The sequence below is a fragment of the Myotis brandtii genome, unplaced genomic scaffold, assembly GCF_000412655.1.
Source record: "Myotis brandtii unplaced genomic scaffold, ASM41265v1 scaffold324, whole genome shotgun sequence".
NCBI classification, from domain to species: Eukaryota; Metazoa; Chordata; class Mammalia; order Chiroptera; family Vespertilionidae; genus Myotis; species Myotis brandtii.
In genome coordinates this window covers 2,446,434-2,467,136 of record NW_005362439.1, presented here as the reverse complement: position 1 = coordinate 2,467,136, position 20,703 = coordinate 2,446,434, and the positions used below count along the sequence as shown (strand labels likewise).

General features: G+C 40.1%; 1 protein-coding gene across 24 annotated transcripts in view; it reads left to right on the top strand.

Annotated features, from left to right (window-relative positions):
* Positions 1–20,703, top strand: part of PHF21A (PHD finger protein 21A) — a 162,699-nt gene that overhangs the window by 122,407 nt on the left and 19,589 nt on the right. For 21 of the 24 annotated variants that reach the window (XM_014543341.1, XM_014543330.1, XM_014543329.1 and 18 more), the window contains 4 exons: positions 5,314–5,517; positions 12,024–12,275; positions 13,317–13,406; positions 16,877–17,170. In XM_014543341.1, the coding sequence (XP_014398827.1) occupies positions 5,314–5,517; positions 12,024–12,275; positions 13,317–13,406; positions 16,877–17,170 (840 nt within the window). The remainder of the gene's footprint in view (positions 1–5,313; positions 5,518–12,023; positions 12,276–13,316; positions 13,407–16,876; positions 17,171–20,703) is intronic. The other 3 variants (XM_014543337.1, XM_014543332.1, XM_014543331.1) reach the window with 2 other exon arrangements.

Below are 20,703 nucleotides of genomic sequence, written 5' to 3'. Positions count from 1 at the left end.
AAATTTTAGTTTCTCTAGTTACCTTTGAGCACTTGGTGAGTCTGAAGACCTGGAAAAAATTTTCACTGCAGCCCTAATCAGTTTGGCTCAGTGGATAGGGCGGCAGCCTGCGGACTGAAGGGTCCTGGGTTTGATTCTGGTCAAGGGCATGTACCTTGGTTGCGGGCACATCCCCAGTGGGGGGTGTGCAGGAGGCGGCTGATCGATGTTTTTCTCTCATCAATGTTTCTAACTCTCTGTCCCTCTCCCTTCCTCCCTGTAAAAAATATCAATAAAATATATGTAGCTCTAACCAGTTTAGCTCAGTGGATAAAGTGTCGGCCTACAGACTGAAGGGTCCCAGGTTTGATTCCGGTCAAGGGCATGTACCTTGGTTGCGGGCACATCCCCAGTAGGGGGTGTGCAAGAGGCAGCTGATCGATGTTTCTCTCTCATCAATGTTTCTAACTCTCTATCTCTCTCCCTTCCTCCCTGTAAAAAATCAATAAAATATATTAAAAATATTTTTTTTTAAAAAAATTTCACTGCATTTTAGGTATAAAGATGGGTAAGATTTGTCCTTGACTTTCTGGATTTGTGAAAAATTATAAGTCTCTATCAGCCTCTGGTATGAAGGGTGAAGGTTATATTTTCAGATTGTATGGTTGATTCATGGAGGGGGAAAAGGATGAATTTTTAAGGCAGTACTATGCAAGAAGTCTGAGTGGGTGTGGTCCTCTCATAATCGATATAAAACAGATTATGTCAACCAGAACACAGACAAGTGGAATGACAGACTGTGTAGGAAAGCAGAGACTTAAAGCACTGGCATCCCAGAGGGCAGGGCCGTGGGCCGGGAGTTCCTTTCAAGAGAAGCTTTCTAAAATTTGTGAGAGTTTGATAGAAGTAAACTGGTGCCTTGGCTGGAGTGGTGGAGGCTGTCCTTCTGTTTCTCCATCTTTCTTCTGTGCGGACCCAGGCCATGGAATGTGGAATGGTTGACTTAGGAGAAAAGGAACCTGGTTTTCTGTTGAATTGGACCTATAAACTTGTGTATTTTGCGGGGGGGATCTGCCTTGCTGTCATGTGAACACGTTGATAGTATCACTGAATGTCACAATATTGGTCAACATGACTACCTGTCTCAGAAACTGTAGCTCGAAGTGTCAGAGGCTCTGTGAACTCTTCTGCCTGAACAAGCCCCGATGAAACCTGGTGCTACAAATGTCCAGGGAATCCGAGGCTCAGAATTACACGTGGGTTTATGGAGCAGGTCTTGACAAATGGATTGAAGGGGGTGATGCTAGCTTGGCCCATTGCTATATTAAGGAGAGAAGATGATAAGTTACTAACTTTTCTTCCTCATTTCTGCCATCATTCTCTCCAGCTTTTCCTCTTCCATTTTCTTCATTTCCCTCCTCTTTTATTCTCATTGACTTATTAGTGAGTGACGAATGGCAAAGCTTCAGGATAATGTTCCAACATAATTAGCTGCACTTAAAGTTCTGCCGTATATATGAATAACATTGAAAATATCAAATTGTTTATGCCAGCATAACGTTCATTAATGACCACAGAAGTTGATTTCTTTGTTTAAAACATGTAATAGTGGCCAGCCAGTGTGGCACAGAGGTTGAGCGTTAACCTATGAACCAGGAGGTCACAGTTCGATTCCCAGTCAGGGCACATGCCTGGGTTGCGGGCTCCGTCCCTGTTGGAAGGCTTGCAGGAGGCAGCTAATTAGTGATTCTGTCTCATCATTGATGTTTCTATCTCTCTCTCCCTTCCACTCTGAAATCAATAAAAATATGTATATTTTTAAAAACATGTAGCTCTAACCAGTTTAGCTCAGTGGATAAAGTGTCGGCCTACAGACTGAAGGGTCCCAGGTTTGATTCCGGTCAAGGGCATGTACCTTGGTTGCGGGCACATCCCCAGTAGGGGGTGTGCAAGAGGCAGCTGATCGATGTTTCTCTCTCATCAATGTTTCTAACTCTCTATTCCTCTCCCTTCCTCTCTGTAAAAAATCAATAAAATATATTTAAAAAAACAAACATGTAATAGTAAAAATATAGGCTCACTGTCTGTAGAGACAAGAGACTACTTAACAACTTCGCTGATACCACACAGCTAAGATTTATGAAATATTATAGCTTTATTCTTTTGCTGTCACCAAAACTGATCCTGACCCAGATCAGGATCCTGCTGGAGTTACTATGACTTTTGTGTTTACCAGAATGAACTAGAACAAGTCTGGATTGTTAGATGTAGAAAAGCCAACAAATTCGCTCAGTAGCCCTCCCTTATTAGCCAGTGCTTCAGAGTGTGCAGGGCCTCTGGACACCTGAGGAGCACCCCATGGCAGAGCTCGCTTGACTTTAGATGGCTGGTTTTCAATCTGCAGTGAGAGATGTTTGAGTTACAGAAGGCGTCAGCATTTCCCCCAAATCTTGATTTTAAAAAATTTCACAGACATGCACAACTACACGCTTGGTATTCTAATATTCTGATAAACAGCGCAAGGAGTGCAGCGGCCGTGCGTTTCTGAGCAGCACTCTGAAACATACCAGACCCTCTATCACGGAAAATGTGCCCAGCTTGTATGATTTGACCCATGTCCAATCTACACAGCTCTCTTTTTCTTCTCCTGCCTTTTTTTGTTTTTTTCTCCTCTTAAGGACTAATGTCAGTGTGCAAGTATTTTGAACCCTCCCCTGTCCCAGCCCCCACAAGTTCCACAGGCTTGGTTGTGAATGCAGCGTGACTCACTGACTCCCACCTTCTGATGTTCGTTCTGATTGGTCATCACCTTGCTCCAGCCATATGGCTGCCAAGTACTCTAGCCTGCGTCCCTTTCTCCTTCTTCCCCCTACTATTCCCTTCTGCTGTGCACAGCCCTGGGAGTGGGTTCCGGGCTTTGTCTCTTGCTTGTAGTTTCCCCCAGTTGGGCAGTCAGTGAGAGAGAACACTGTATTTCCTACGGATGGCTGTAGGGGGAAAAACACCCTTTCCTTTCATGCCTGGTGTAATCATTATTTAGTCTCCTCTGCTGTTCCCGTTCAAAGTTTATTTGTTGGCAGGTGTCACATTTGTGGTGTTTGTTTTCCTCCTGGTTTCTCTCCTCCTGATTTGAGCTGTTTTTTCATGGGCTTTTTTTTAAATAAAGGTTTTTTGAGTCCCTTTCTCTCACTGCTATGTTACACTTTTGTTAGTTTGTTATGTTTGATTAATGCTGATTAATATGTTTGGGGGGGATAAGAGCAACTCTAAATACTTACTTATTTGTTAAATGTCTGGCAGTCACCAGGCAATGAAATCTATCTGTGATTCTCAGAATTATCCGTAACACCCCTGCTATTACTTTCCCCTCTCCTAAGACGTATCAGTTCAATTACTCTGCCATTTATACTTGAGACTTGAACGTTAATTTTTATAAGCATTTGATATTTTTATTAATTTGCATTTTTATTATTCTGCAGATGGTTTCTACAGAGACATTGGACTCTGCATCCTTTTTTTCTTTTTAATATTTAACTACAGAAAGAGGAAATGCTAGCAGAGTATATAGTACAGCAGTCCTCCCCCCCCCCATTGGCCTTTATATGATATTTTCATTGCCCCCAAAAATCAATAATAAAAATATTTAAAATTCTCTCAAGAATGTATTTTGTATTGACTTCAAGTTTTTAAAAATCCATTTTGTAAATATTTTAATATTCAAACAACGTTAAGCCAGTAGCCTGCAGGTTTGGATTCTTTAGAGAATACAAATGAAGTTGGTTAGAATCATATGCAGGAATTTGAAAATCAACCTGGCTCTCTGGTTTCACTTAACTCTTTATTTAAAGATTTTTATTCACTTTTTTTCTCTACTCATAATCTATATTAGAAAATAGCAATTATTTTTGTCAGAAATAACAAACCTCAGTTGATGAACTCACTTGAAAGTATATGAGAGAGGAGCTGCTTATACTTTCAGCCATGAGGGCAGGGAGAGTCAGAGCCCAAGTCTGGCCCCAGGTAGTTATTATATATTCTCTGAGCCTTTTGCTGGTCTTTGGACCCATCACTTTACGTGTCATGTGAAGAGAATGAGGACCATTGACTTAGCTACAGAGTATAGTTGTGAGCAAAAGTCCTTTCCCTCATGCAGCTTACGTTCTGTTGAAATGTATTCTGTAGTAATAAAGGTTTCCAAGTACACATTTTCTTGGATTTGAACAGGTCTAGAAAATTCAGCAAATGTTAATTTAAAATTTTCAACCCATGTAACTAAATCCCTACTCTGCGTAAACAAACGTAAGCATTTCTACAGATCTTGGCCCAGCAAAGAAGTCCAGCTCATGAGTTACCCTTTTCAGTGATTTAGAATGTCTGACGTTTATATTGCATATTTCTGAGATCAAGGTTTCTTTGTTTAAAAGTCTTTAATATTTGAATCTTTGGTAGATAGATGATATCTGATTGATTAACAAAAATTAATATGACTAGTATCTGTGTAGTCAGATGCAAAAAGAAAAATGACCATCAATGTGCCAATCATAGTTCTGAGTACTTTACAACTAGCAGCTGGTTTGGTACTTGTAAGAATCCTAAGGATATTGTTAGTCGCCTCACTTTACAGAACAGGACATTGATCCATAGATAGGTTAAGGAACTTGCCCAACATCATGTGACTGCTAAGTAGCAAAACTGAAATTTGAATTGAGGCAGCCTTTCTCCAGAGTCGTGTCTTCACTGCTATGCTCTACTACACTGCCCTCCCAGCCTAGCATGCTCAGCTAATAACAGTCAAGAAAGCTGAGCTCTGCTGCATGACCTGCATTAGCTTTTCTTCCCACCTGCGTGTCTCAGTTTCCCTTTATAAAATGTTTCTTATGCCATAGGTTCTCCTCATTTGTTGAATCTGTAAATTTTAGATGTAACAAATTTTAAAGATGTCAGAGGCATATAATTATTGCATATTTCTGTACAGCTGGTAGGACAATATAGTAGGTCCTTGCGTTACGTCGGAGATCCGTTCCTACAACGCAATGTAAGTCAGAACCCACCTACATAAGCACCTACATCACTCACATGGAGCACATACACAGCAGTAATGAAATGAAACAGTAAAAAAATTTTTAAAAGATAACAATTCCTGACTTTTACTTGTGGTAAATAAATAATAAAAAACATAAAGCACATATGTACATATGTCGAAATGACGGAACTTTTTTTTTTATAAATACTGTAAATGGGAGATGGCTACGTAACCACGAAACGACCAGAGTCTGACTGCCCGAGGACTGCCTGTATTCTGATGGCTCTTCTTTCTTTTTTCTCATTTGGTAGAAAAGAGTCGTTGAACAGCTTCGGAAGAACCTGATAGTAAAGCAAGAACAACCAGACAAGTTCCAAATACAGCCATTGCCACAATCTGAAAACAAACTACAAACAGCACAGCAGCAACCACTACAGCAGCTACAGCAACAACAGCAGTACCACCACCACCACGCCCAGTCGGCAGCACCCTCTTCCAACCTGACCGCTTCACAGGTAAAGTGTGGGAGGAGCATTGCAGGCTTTGGGTTGTGGATGGATGTGCTGTTGGTCATGTAGAATGAGGTCCTGTTTCAGGCTATATTAAGCTCAACCAGCCCTACACAAAAGTTATTTTGGTTCCTTTTTTATATTATAACTGTGATGGGAACCACTTGAAATTGATTGGCAGAGGGAAATAACATTACTAAGGAGCAAAAGTTAAATCATTTTCCAACTGTCCAGAGAAGGAGGGAAAGGTAGTGGGTGACAAAGAAAAATTGCTTCTCAGTATAAGAACAGAAGTAACGTCTTATTTTCAGTTTCTGGAAATATTTATTTGAGCTTTTTCTAAAAGTCTGTGTGATATCACCTCCTCTGGAATTGTTTTTCTGGAATTCTTAGCAATTAGGCATAGAGATATTACAGGATCAGGTAGAAAGAGCATTTAGAAGGGTGATATATTTCCATTATTCTTAGAAACAAAATATTCATTTATAAGTCCACATTCATGAGAATATGAATCTGTTCTAATACTCAGAAGGAAATCTAAAATGGAAGCTGCAGGTCAAAACTATCACTAAGAAGTAGAAGCTTAATAACATTCTGACTTGGTGTAGCTGTGTAAATGATTTTACTGTAAAGGGCATTTAAGCTAGAATATAATGTAAGGATAGGGAGGCAATCAAGACACACACAAGGACATATTTGGGAACGATACTCAGTTAAGAAAATTATTCAAGTTTGATCTCCACACACTTAGATATAATATGGGCACAGCTTTTTAAAATATATTTTTTATTTATTTCAGACAGAGAAAGGGAGAGGGAGAGAGGGAAACATCAACAGTTGGAGAGAATCACTGATGGGCTGCCTCCTGCATACCCCCTACCGGGGCTTGAGCCTAAAACCTGGCCATGTGCCCTGACTGGGAATAGAACCATGACCTCCTGGTTCATAGGTCAGTGCTCAACCACTGAGCCACACTGGTGGCACAGCTTTTAAAATGAGCAGGGGTTTAAATGAGCAGGGACAATTGAGCAGGGGTTCTTGATCCTTGGAGGTCACAGACCCCTTTAAGACTCTGTTGAAAGCTATGGATCCCCTCCCCAGAAAAATACACATTTATAATTAATACACTCATTTTTGCACATGATTTCAAGGACTTAGATCTTTTGAATCTTAAGTGTGGATATCTCTGACCCATCAACACCAAGTCTTCACTGTATCTTTATTTGTAAAGGAAAAGGTTTATGTACATTTATTTTGCAAGTGAAGAATGCGTTTCTTATAAAAATACTAAAGATTACTAAAGATTGTTAAGTTTAATAAAGATTACTATATATTGGTGCGCTCCTAAGTGCTTTAAATATATAATGTACACAATCCTCATTCCAACTCTAATAGGGAAAGTGTTGTATTGTTATCTCTCTCTCTCTCTCTTTTTTTTTTAAGAAAGAAAACTAAGACACAGAGAGATATCTAAAATCATGTAGGTCGTATGTAATGGAGCCAAGATTTGAACCCAGATATTCTGGCTGAAAAATCTATTCATCACTCTTCTGTACTGCCATATAATACCAAAAACAGAAATTATATAACATGCCAAAAAAGGAAAAGGAAGAATCCCTGTTGTGAATCAGATAATAGAGCAGCCAGCAAAATGTTTACCCTGATCTCCACCCCAAGGTTATTTGAAAATTAGATATTCAAACTGACTTCTGAAACCCCCGGACCAGGACTTGTATTTCTTCTGAAAGACTGCTTACCAGATTACTTTGTTGGACTTTTAAATAGAGTCAGATTAGGTTGTTCTCTTTCCAAAGTACAGTTTGATCAGAAAGTGTTTATATGGAAGGAAAGTGGTAGACTTCATTATTTCTTGGTATGTAGGAATTTTCTCTCTTGATCCATGAAAACTTTCTGTTCAAGTAACATTCCATGTCACACAACTCAGAAAACACTTAAGTAATACTTATAATAGCTATTCCCTTCCTGGTATGATCTGAGTTGTGTGCTGCTTTGAGGTGATGATAGGGAGGGGGCATAGGGCTATCCCCAAAACAGTGTGTGTGGCATCTCTCCATCTGAAGCCCACCTAATATAGTTGATTGATTTGGTTAAGCTTGTTTTATATTATTTATTTTATGTAATGCAAATGTTTAATGTTAAAAGCCAAAAGATCCTCTAGGTTTTGGGGTTTTGTTTTTACAATAAAAAATAAGTATTTATTGGGTACTCGCTATGTGCTAGATTCTGGTATACAAAGAGGTAATAATGGTCCCTGCCTAGAATCTGATATAGTAATTTTCATTCATTCTCTAAATATGTATTGAGTGTTTACTATATTAGGCAATGTAGAGGATAGATTCACAAATAAGACAGAATTTCTGTCTTCAAGAATTTAAAAACTTTAGAAGAGAGGAAGATGAATGAAAACAGCTAACAAAGAAGAAAATGAAAGAGCTGAGAAAATACCAGAGGACAAGTGATTTTGAGAGGAGGGAACAGAGAGTACTTCACAAAGGAGGTGGCATTTGAGTAGGACCTTGACAGATAAGTGAAATTTCAGTGATGAGCAGCGGGAGATAGAGTATCACAGTGTAGGGTGGAGTCAAAAAAGTAAATGCATTCCCGGGGAATAGAAAGGAGGCTGATGTGCCTGGAGTGTGGATTCAGGAAACAGTGGAGAGGGAGATAAAACCATAAAGGGAGGAAGCAATTAGCTTGTGGAAACCCTCCAATGCATGACAAAACTTTTGGGAATTTGGCAGTTATAGAGTCATTAAAGGTTCATGAGGTCAAGAACAAATGAGAAGTTGTATATGGAGTATATTAAACACCTAAGTTCTTTATATTGGTACTCCTCTACGTGTTTTACACAATTCTGGTAACTGGTAAGTAGCAATCAGCATAGGCAGGGAGAAGAAAGTGTTTTATTCTAAATCAGGTTAGCAGGTACCAAAGTATGGGGGAGTAGGAGAACCAGTTCTCTTAATTAACTCCAACTCTAAGTTCTGATTTGTGCATCGGAGTCTCTATGTTTTCAATCAATATCTCATGCTTTGTAGGTATAGAACAATAATAACTGGACAAAAAATAAAAAAATAAATGGAAAGGATTTTGCAGTTAGTGCTTCTTGCCATGTATTTCTGTATTACCTTCTAGTTCATGCAGTTTGGGTTTTGTCTGGATTGAAGAACCCCTTCATGAAATTGTGGGGAAGCTGCATCTTCTCTTGAAAGCAGTCATACTTGGATTGCACCGGCCAGCCACAGACAGCTTCCATTGAAATAACTTTCTTTGTTGGTGGATACCTTTCCTCTCTGTGTCTTTTTTCCTCCTGCCAGAACAGTTCAGAGGTTTTCATTAGGTTTGAATTTCAAAACTCTAGATTCTCTTTGTCATCTAAACTCTAACACTCCAAGATTGGTTTATGCTCTTAATACTTAGAATAGAAGAAGCACTAGGGCAGGAGTAAATATCCAGATAATACCTGTGTCAATACCTGGTGTCAATAAATAGAAAATACATTCTCCAAAACGTTTTACTTGATGCATATAGTCCTGAGTCTTGTGCCTGTGTATAGAAAGAGTTATATAGCTGCTAGAATACATATAGTAAAATGAGCCACAACCATATAAAGTAGAATAAGAATGCTAACCTAAAGATGTTTTTTACGTGTTGCAGTTGATGGTATGTATGTAATTCAGGTGAGTTTGAGATTTACTTGAAACAAGGATGTTTCAGACAAAAGTATACTAACCTCTTTTAAAGCAGTAACAACAAGCACTTTAAAAATCTCATCAGTGAGTTCTGATTAGAGCAGCGGTTCTCCACCTGTGGGTCGAGACCCCTTTGGGGGGTCGAACGACCCTTTCACAGGAGTCGCCTAAGACCATCAGAAAACACATATTGAATATATAATTACATATTGTTTTTGTGATTAATCACTATGCTTTAATTATGTTCAGTTTGTAACAATGAAAATACATCCTGCATATCAGATATTTACATTATGACTCATAACAGTAGCAAAATTACAGTTAAGAAGTAGCAACGAAAATAATTTTATGGTTGGGGGTCACCACAACATGAGGAACTGTATTAAAGGGTCGCGGCATTAGGAAGGTTGAGAACCACTGGATTAGAGCTTCACTTCCATAGCCCATTAGTAGAACTAAGATGGGACTTGCTCACCACTTCAAAAGTTTTTTGTATGTAGATGTTTCAAATTGAAAGATAGAGCTAACATCACACTGAATTAAAAACTTTTATTACAAATAGCTGGTAAAAAACAAACAATATTAAAGGGTCGCGGCATTAGGAAGGTTGAGAACCACTGGATTAGAGCTTCACTTCCATAGCCCATTAGTAGAACTAAGATGGGACTTGCTCACCACTTCAAAAGTTTTTTGTATGTAGATGTTTCAAATTGAAAGATAGAGCTAACATCACACTGAATTAAAAACTTTTATTACAAATAGCTGGTAAAAAACAAACAAAAAAACCCACAAATAGCTGGTAATGTAAAGTCAGTCCTGCTGCACTACAGTAACATTTCTAATGATAACTAGCAGTTAGCTTTTCTTTGGTTTTCATCCCTGATAGAGAGTAGATGGCCTGCTAACCCCTAAAATAAATATGAGTATTCCCCTTTCACTCTCATTTCACATTTCACATTTGAGGAGGCAGTGGCAAGCGGCATAAGCCACTCCTGTGTTGTTGACTCAGAGAAGAGAAACAGAGATTTGGGTGATTTTGATGACAAGGATTAATCAGGATTGCTGATTAGGCTATGATGGGATAGATCGGGCCAGATCATTAAATTTTTGGTTAAAAGAAAAAAAAGCCAAAACCGGTTTGGCTCAGTGGATAGAGCATCGGCCTGCGGACTGAAAGGTCCCGGGTTCAATTCCGGTCAAGGGCATGTTGCTAACCCCTAAAATAAATATGAGTATTCCCCTTTCACTCTCATTTCACATTTCACATTTGAGGAGGCAGTGGCAAGCGGCATAAGCCACTCCTGTGTTGTTGACTCAGAGAAGAGAAACAGAGATTTGGGTGATTTTGATGACAAGGATTAATCAGGATTGCTGATTAGGCTATGATGGGATAGATCGGGCCAGATCATTAAATTTTTGGTTAAAAGAAAAAAAAAGATGTTAAAAGATTAGGTCATACATATATGTGTATATGTGTTTAAGGCAGAAAATGGAAATAAAGAATTGCCTGTAACCAAGCAACTTAATACACAAGTAGTTACATAGACACTGAAATAGAAATTCACAAGGGAATTTGTCCAGATCTGATTCCAGGAGAGTGGGGTCCTGCTCACTGAGCAGCGTTGTCCAACAGAACTTTCCGCACGGGCGGAAATCTCCACCACCCGTTTGGTCGTCACAAGCCACCTATGGCTGCTCAACACTTGAAATGGGCTAGGTGACTGATGAACTGAAGTTTTAATTTTATTTTGTTTTAATGAATTTAATGTAAACAGCCATATGTGGCTAGTAGCTACCAAATTGGACAATGCAAGTGTAAAGAAGAAAAAGGTGGGGTAGTATCAAAGTCAGAACCAACAAGTTGGACCAGATAAACTTCATGTTCCTGAGATGTCTGTACCTTGAGTGACTGACTGGTAGCACTAGATGGATGTGTGTGCCGGGTGCCTGGCTCCTTTACTCCGGTGGGAAGCATAGAAGAACACAGCCTCACAGCTGCAGTAGCCGTCATGGAGCACCAGTCAAGCCCTCTCACCTCCATCCGTCCTCTCATCTATGAGGCTTTTTGAAACTCAGGTGCTTGTTTCCACCTTGTCACGTTTCACTGGATCTCGGTCACTTCTGCAGCAGTTCTCCACAGAAAAGATTATAGGTAGTGACACAGATCCCTTTGGTATCAAGAGCTGGTATTTACTATACTAGTTGGTTTTATTATCTGGTGCTTGGGATTTACTGCCTTTGAGGCAACAATTACACTAATCCTCATATGAGGTTCCCTTCCACCTCTCCAGGGTAACACTCAAAAAAAAAAGAAAAGGGAAAGATACTGTCCTTTTATCCCTGCCTTTTGTCACAGGTGGCAGATCATCAGAATCATATGATGGCTTTCTTCCTATTGATGAGATTGTAGCAATTAAGGATAGTGATAGTGTGTTCCTCATTGATTGGAAACTTCTACAAAATTTAAATTAATTGAGAGCAAGCTAAGAATTAGAAAAGCCAAAAGATACACTCATATTCTGTATCTGTAAACCCACCCCACTCGTTATTGAAAACCTTGTGCCCATATTAGTTGCAGTTATTACTGTGAGCTTAACACTAAATTTGAGAACGCTGGCAAACTAGAAATCGTCTTTCTCTGTAGTAACCGTGTGCTCTATGTACACAAAAGAAATGTTATACTGAGGAACTTGATTGATTATGAGAATTAATTGCTTTGTTTTCTGCTGGGGGTTAGCAGGATATTGTTTAATAGGATCACAGTTCAGTGTCCTAATATCTGTTCTCCGTGTCTCCTAGAAGACTGTAACTACAGCTTCTATGATTACCACAAAGACACTACCTCTCGTCTTGAAAGCAGCAACTGCAACCATGCCTGCCTCTGTTGTGGGCCAGAGACCTACCATTGCTATGGTGACCGCCATCAACAGTCAGAAGGCTGTGCTCAGCACTGATGTGCAGAACACACCAGTCAACCTCCAGACGTCTAGTAAGGTCACTGGGCCTGGGGCAGAGGCTGTCCAAATTGTGGCAAAAAACACAGTCACTCTGGTAAGCCAACAGCTGCTGCTCATGTGTGCCCACATGAGAGGAATATGCATTTATAGAATATATCCATTTTATGCTCCTGCTGGATTTTTTCATCTCCATCACTCTACCCTTTGGGGCTGACTAGGGAATATGGCTTTCCTACTGTCTATTCAAAATTAACTATAGAGGTATCTTGACACCAAAAACCAAAACCCATTCAGTGCATAATTTGAGATCAAAGTCTGACTTGACTTGAAGGGAAAATGCCCTTCACAGAGGCATGCACCCTGTTGCGTGTTCCTCTCCCTCCTGTCCACGGCCCTGCCTGTGAAACTTGAGTGCTGAGACTCTGGTGCCATATTACTGATTTTGGGAAACTCCCTGCTGGATTCTTATAGTTCACTATACCTTGAAATTATCACTCACGAAGTACTGGACAAAATTGTTCATGAGATTTCTAGGATAAACCATTTGGAAACTGATGTCCTCATAATCTTGGGGAAGGATATCCAAATTGTGTTTTAAAAGTTTGCTCCTAAAATGGCAGCTAAGAGTTCGTGGTGGCTTTTGAAGGATGACCAGTGATGAGTGAAACTAGAGAGCAATGACAGGAAGCTTCACCACTTAAACCCAGGAATCTTTAGAGAAGCAACCAGATAACTCAGCCAGGTGCTGAAGTGAGAAACTTCTCTATGGGAAGAAAGGCATTCTCTGTTAGACAAAGCTCTGTGTTAGGAAAGGGCCCATTTGGCCAGGAGGCAAGTTTGATTTTACTTTGGATCCAGTCTTGACTTTTAAAATACTTAAGTGCAAAAGTTCTTGAGTGACAAAGGAAATTGCCTAAGCTTGCTGAGCCTGCATGTTCCATATTAGGTATGTGAGGGAACAAATGTGATTAGTTCACTCTGTGGGGTAAAGCATGCAAGTGGGAGAGTGTTAATTCAGGTGGTTAATTCTATAGTGAAAGCACATAGAAAATATTGTCTGATGCAGAGAACAGTGATGCTTTGATATTGAACATTTATTGTCCCCTCTGATTTACTTATCTTTCTCATTTTTTAGCAGGTTCAGGCAACACCTCCTCAGCCCATCAAAGTACCACAGTTTATCCCTCCTCCTAGACTCACTCCACGTCCAAACTTTCTTCCACAGGTGAGTGAACCACTGACAAGCCAATAAGGGTTAGGTGGACAGAAATCCTTGAGGGCCTGTAATGCTCTTGTCAGATCAACTGTAGACAGATCCCTCTTAGCTAAAGATTCCAGCTGATGATTTCTATATCATGACGAAGCTTATTTTATCATTGTAGTTTCTTAACAGTGACCAATGGCAGTAGCAGGGGGATGTAAGGAAAGGAAATTTTCCTAAATTTAATTAAGATAACACTATTTTAAACCTTATAATGTTAACTTACTGGAAGAAGTTAGCCAAGACCTACCTGCCAGTGGGGAAGGAGTATAAATACCACTTTCCCTCCCTATTTGCCAAAGAGAGCAGGGAAGGAAACAACAGCCAAACTAACTAGTAGAAACCATTCAGTTCTACTCTGGAAAGTGATGGCACTGAACACCACACTTAAACACAAAGCCGTGCTTATGAGGATTTAGACTTCAGGTCTACACAGCTTGCCCATCTTCTCTTGAGAGCATTCCTAGCAATTGGGCTGAACTCACCATTCTCATGGCAGAGTGTCGGGATTGCCCCAACTGGGTCTTGAGGGGAGTTGATTTGCCTGATGGAAAGGTTGGGAATTCCTATCTGAGGCCCCAGGTTTCAGGCAAAGAGAGAAGAGAAAGGAGTTTTGTGGTCAGTTGCCATAGGTGATTTCTGAACTGCCTATATGATTTTAACCATTTATCAGATAAAGTCTTTTTATAAAACTGTTTTCTTTTTAATTGATTTCAGGGAGAGGAAGAGAGGGGTAGAAGTATCAATGATGGGAGAAAATCATTTATCAGCTGCCCCCTGCATGCCCCCACTGGGGATCAAGCCCCCAACCCGGGCATGTGCACTGATTGGAAATCTAATCGCGACTTCCTGGTTCCTGAGTTGATGCTCAACCGCTGAACCACACCAGCCAGGCTATCAGATAAATTCTTAATAAATACCTTGTGTTTCAAAAAAGGCACTACCAGTCAACACTATGGATATGCCAGTTTTCAAGACAGCCAGTTCCCTGCCCTCAGAGAGCTTCAGACACATTATGGGCAATTACACTGTCTGTTAGGGAGGGATACCCAACTCCTCCTTAAGAATATTACAGAACATTGCCTTGAAGAGTTGACATTCTATCTGAAACCTGAAGTCCTAATAAAGTCAGCCTGACAAAGTTTGGGGGGAAGAATAAAAATGCTCCAGGCTAAGAGCAGAACATACACGCAAGTCTGGGTTGGAGAAATGTATGGAAGCTTAAGGAACCAGATGCAATTCGGTGTGGCTGAGACAGTGGGCCTCAGGCTAGAGTAAGCAGTGGGGCTGGAGAAGCCCATTGGGCCAGAGCCTGGGGAGCAATATAGGCTGTGTCAGAATTTGGGCCTTATCCCAGGAACAGCGGGGAGCCATGAAAGCATTTTCAGACAGGTACTTGGCATGATCAGATTTTTGTTTTAGAAAATTCCTCCTTGCCACTGTGTGGAGAATAGATTAGAGGTGGTCAAGCCTGTGGGAGGAAGAACAGTTAGAATACTGTCAACAATAGAGAATATTGCTACCTGCCACTGACTGTAGCACTGTACGTGGGTTATCTATTTTAATCCTCACAGCAACCGTATGAAAGTAGGTGTTGCTCTTTTTTAGGTGAGGACTCTAAGGCTTAGTCCATGTTTTTTAAATGGTGGATTATGCCTCATTAGTTGGCTGTGAAGTCAATTTAGTGGATTATATGCACAGTTTTTAAATAAAATGAACAAAACATAATAGAAAATACTAGAGTACATAGCACATAAGGATTGTTTCATGAAGTTTTTATTTTTAGAGACAGAGATATATGTCTGTGTGTGTATACTGGTTACAGTGTGAAATGTATTTCCTACTATATGACTACAGCACCTACCACAGGGTCACCTTAAATTAAGCTGAACATTCAGACTCGCCAGGGGCCACACTTGGCAGCAGTCTACTTAGAACGATGCAGGACAGAAACCAGCTCTTTCTCAGCATCAGACATTTTTCTTGAATGCGCATCCCTACAGTAGCCCATATGCAGTCTCCACAGCTGCTCAGGGGTGGGGAAATCAGGGCAGTGGGAGAGCCACTCCGCCATAGAAACCTTATGCCTCACAGAAGCCAGTGTATCTTATAACAATTCCATAGGCATGGTTTTCAAGGTCCCTGCAATGGACATGCCCAGTTATAAGCATGACCCCACTTTGGGAAACCCAAAGTATGGTGTCCCAAGTATTTATAAATCTTGCCATTAAGATTCGATTTAGCAATAACGGGTCATTTTCACCATAAGCAATGTTGCCTGGTAACATAGTTGATATTCTTATCTTTATTGGGTTTTCAGGAAAACAGAACTGGAGAGTTAACTAAAGGTCGAACTATAATACATAAGAGGAAAGGATTTTGCCCATAAGGTCACAGTTTAGAAAGTTTGAAAAATACTGGCTTAGAAAGATTAGGTATGTTGCCTAAGGTTATACAGCTAGCAAGTGGTAGAACCAGGGTTTGAACCCAGGCAAGGCTGACCCATGTTTTTAATTAAATTTCTGCCACTGTTTAAGTAAGCCAAACATAGGGAAAAGTAATGGCAGTGAGAAGAGAAAGTAGGACATATTTGAGAAGGATTTAGGAAGTTGAGATGGAGGAGGAAACATCAAGAATTGTTCTGAAGTTTATTTAGGAAAGAAATGAAAATTTACTGAGGTGATGATTATAAGAGGAAGAGAAGGTTGAAGGAAGGAATTAATGAGTTTTAGATACGTTGATTTTGAACTTCTTGTGAGATTTCCAAGTAGAGATGTCTAGCAGGCAGTTGAATATGATTCTGAAATTTAGGAAATGTCTGGTTCTAAGATACAAGTGCGGAAGTCTTCAGTACATTGATGGTATCTGAAGCCCCAGGGTGGATGAGAGCTCCCAGGAAGAGTGAGGACACTGGGAAGAAAGGTTCCAGGACAAAATCCCAAAATACACTTACATTTAGTATTAGACAGAGGAAGAGGAAGCCCACAAAGGAGACTGAGAGAAGGGGTGGCCAAGATGGGGGTTAGAGGGTCAGAGATGGGGGTGAACTGAAGTGTGGATAGGAAGAAATTTAGAATGTGAATTAAGGCCATTGGCAGCATTATTACCATACTCTGGGCACAAGTTCTGGGTGAGACCAGTCTCTGGATTGGGCATTTGACCTCAGCCTGAAGAGACGGCATATATAAAAGAAGGAGCTAGGTTTAGAATCAGAAGAACTGTGTTCTAGGGTAGCATTTGGACCCTCTAAAGAGCTGATGAGTATTTTATAAGATTATGTATCCTGAGTTCTATAGAAATAATACAACCAAAGTGAACATTAATATTTGTACTAAATAACATTTCACATATATAGTGTGGACGATCTGATAATTACTTAGACTTATAGGAAGTTTCTGTAAGTAATATGGTAATTGTTCTCTCTTTCCCCATAGGTTCGACCCAAGCCTGTGGCCCAGAATAACATTCCTATTGCCCCAGCACCTCCTCCTATGCTTGCAGCTCCTCAACTTATCCAGAGGCCTGTTATGCTGACCAAGTTTACCCCCACAACCCTCCCTACCTCCCAGAATTCCATCCACCCCGTCCGTGTCGTCAATGGGCAGACTGCAACCATAGCCAAAACGTTCCCCATGGCCCAGCTCACCAGCATTGTGATAGCTACTCCAGGGACCAGACTGGCTGGACCTCAAACTGTACAGCTTAGCAAGCCAAGCCTTGAAAAACAGGTACAGGCAAGAGTATGCACCTGCTTTGGGCATTAGCCTTGCCATTGAGGCTAGGTTATCTCTAAATACATCTTCTCAAGGGCTCTTTACCTCAGTACCATTGTCAATGACCTGTTGCTTATCATGTGATAATTTATTTAAAATGCAAAAGGGCCATTCTTACTGAAGAAAGTTGGATTACTTTTTCCATTATCTCCTTATAGATGGATTCATAGTTCTGTGTGAATGAGCTCCCCCTGCTGGTTATGAAGCAAAAATTCACAGATGGGTTCTGCTACGGTCAGTCAGGAGGCACAGAGGAGATAGTAAACAGAAAATCCCATATTAGTTTTGGCCCAATAAGAATCCAGATGAAGATGGGACTATGAATGGCAGGAAGAATAAACTTCAAAGTTTTCTCCTGGTTATTACAGATAATGAAGAGTCAAATGAAAAAAATTACAATTTCTAAAAGGTATTCTTTTAACTCGAAAGGATTTTAGTTCAAATATTTTAGCCTTTAATTTATATTTCTAAAAACAGATGTTCTCTTAAAAACATGAGGCTAGAGAAATACAGGTAACCTTCAAAAATACTAAGGGTTCTATGACAGAAAGACTTTTAAAAACAAGAAAACAGATTTATTTATAGGCAGTCACCATATATTCTATTTAAAGAAAAACCAGTGATGATAAAGAAGAATTTTGCAAAGAAAAGCATCCTCTTTCAGAAGTTGATTTAAAAAGTCATCTAATTGCTCAGGCTTGAGTTCTCATTCACATGAAAATAGTCTCTGGTGATCCTGAAGCTTGTGCGTCTGGGTGGCTGACTGTGGTTCAGAGAGGCCGGCCAGATGGCGGGGATGAGAAGGCTTCCTGTTGCCTTGCCTTCTTGAACAGGAACTGTGCGCATGGAGAGCCCAGCTCATCACTGCAGCAGACCTAAAAGGCTGGGTACCAAAATCTTGTACTCAGACAACGCAAGAAAGAACATATCTCTATTCCTTGGTAGCCTACTCAAACCCCAGGAAATGCTTTGAGGAACATTCAGAAATAAATTACTTGCACATATTTTAGGTCAGAAGTTTTCAAACTTATTGTCAGCGGAACTTCAGCATTAAAATCTTGAATGTAGAATGCTCAGCTTAGGAGTCTGGGCAGAGGCATATTTGACAGTCATCTGGCCTTGTGTACAGGGATGGCTCTCAGAGTACCTCTGAGGACCCTTAGAATTATAAAGGGTGTGGTTTCAAAACACTATTTTAGATTGCTAAATATGATTTCTCTTTGACCTCTTTTTTCATAAAGAAATTTTTAGGAGACAAGAATTTTTTCAGTTTTATTTTATTTTTACCCTTCTTTTTTTTCTGGTTACAAAGATAATACATATTCATTGTAAAAGAAAAATTCAGACATTACTGAAATATATGTTGTAGCAAGTGCATCCCCCATAATTTATGAAGAGAGTAAAATTTGCCCATAATTTACCCCTCCCCAAAGTTGCTATTAACAGTATAAGTTACATTCCTCCACATATTTTCTGTGTGTATACTAACATTGTAAAAGCAAAAAAAAAAAATCATTATATATTATTTTGTAACTTGCTCTTTTTCTTATTAGAGCTTGAATGTCTTTTTGTTTCTGGCCTTACACATTGATAGAGATTTTAATTTTAATATCATAGAAAGGTACCCATGAATTCTTTTTTTAAACATTCTTTCCTAGTGGTAAATTCAGTGGTTTATCTTCTTGTTGACCTAATAGAGGACTCCAGTTCATTACCGTTTAGTAGGATACCTGGCATAGCAGTCTTACTGGTTAACAAGCTCAGCAAGGATGCTCTTTGTGTTTTTTTATCCAGTTCTGAGATACTTGTACTCTACAGTGTGAGAGAGAGAACTTGGACCCTGGATAATTCCTTGGTGGAGAGGAATTGGTTTGTCCTTCCCTGGAGGCATTACCACTCCATGCTTTTGCAGCCTTAGAGATGGGCGTGAGAGACCTCAGGAACTTCACCGTCTCGAGTGGAGCAGCAACCCTTCCAGTTGACCTTCTTGTCTCCCTCCTCCCTCAGACCTCTGTCCTTCCACATTAAGAGAGCTATGGGCACCCAAGACCTTTAAAATGTCATTATAAACTGCTTTCCCATGTGTTCCCTTGTAGGTGTGTTTGGTGGTTTGTTTTGTGGAGTTAGTGTGTCCTTTTTGGTTCAAAGTGAGTGGTATGAGAGAGAGGAGACACAAGTGGCTCTCCTGAGGGTCATGTTCCCCACAGGAGATCAGCGTCTCTTTACAGTGCACCTGCTCTACATGGGGCACTGTACTAGGCACAAAGGGTGCAAAAGTGTGTTGAACAATCCCTGCTCTCAAGAAGCGTGTAGAAGAGGAGGAAATAGGACAAGATGCTGGTTAAAAAAAAAAAAAGACAAGGCAGTATTTGTACCCAGAAACAGATGCTTACACTTTCTCAAAGTAATATGAGAAACAAGGAAGATATGAAAGTAGCCAGGAAAAAACGCGAAAGACCTTTGTGATTGTGTAAAATGTTTTACAGCATAATGGTTTTTGAGAACTTCTGATGTTCTGCCTGTAGGACTGAAGTCTTTCATTTGGCTCCCGCTCATCAATAATCAGTTTCATTCTCACTTATTTAATTACTTATTGTTGCCATATAAAAAGACCATTGGCATCTGCTTTTTTAATTTTGAAAAAGTAAATTAGGTGTGTGTTTAGTGTTTCACCCACTGTTCTAGCATTATTTCAGGGTTTATAGAGGGCTTCATAAAGTGAATTAGCCATTGGGTCATGGTAAGAATAGTAACGCAAGCCCAGTCTACCAATTTGCTAGCTGCCATTTGTGTCTGAAGATGATAATGCTGCTGGTGTTTCTTTTGTGTGAATGGATGCCTTTGGAAAATGAGGTTGCCAGTAATCAGGATGTCAGCCTCTTGCGAGATGACCTTTCCTTGGCAATTGCATCTCCCTAATGGGTGATGCAGACGGGTTTTAAACATCCCAAGTGAGGGTACTTCTGCAGCCTCTCTCGGATTGTAATTAGAAATGTTCTGAAATAGAAGTGCGTACATGTAAGAGGTTTTTTTTACATCACTCAGATCTTAAGCATGCTGTGGACTAGAGCTTGACCCATATGTAACAAGAGTGTGCTTGCTTTTGGTAAACTGCCCCTACATTCTAAAATGCATTAAAATCAGAGAGAGCTGCCTATATTTTATTTTTATACATAGGAATTAAGCCTTGGCTTTTTCTTTTTTTTTTAATATATTTTATTGATTTTTTACAGTGAGGAAGGGAGAGGGATAGAGAGTTAGAAACATCGACCAGCTGCCTCCTGCACACCCCCTACTGGGGATGTGCCCGCAACCAAGGTACAAGCCCTTGACCGGATTCAAACCTGGGACCCTTCAGTCCACAGTCCGACGCTCTATCCACTGAGCCTTTTTTACAGAGAGGAAGGGAGAGGGATAGAAAGTTAGAAACATCAATGAGAGAGAAACATCGACCAGCTGCCTCCTGCACACCCCCTACTGGGGATGTG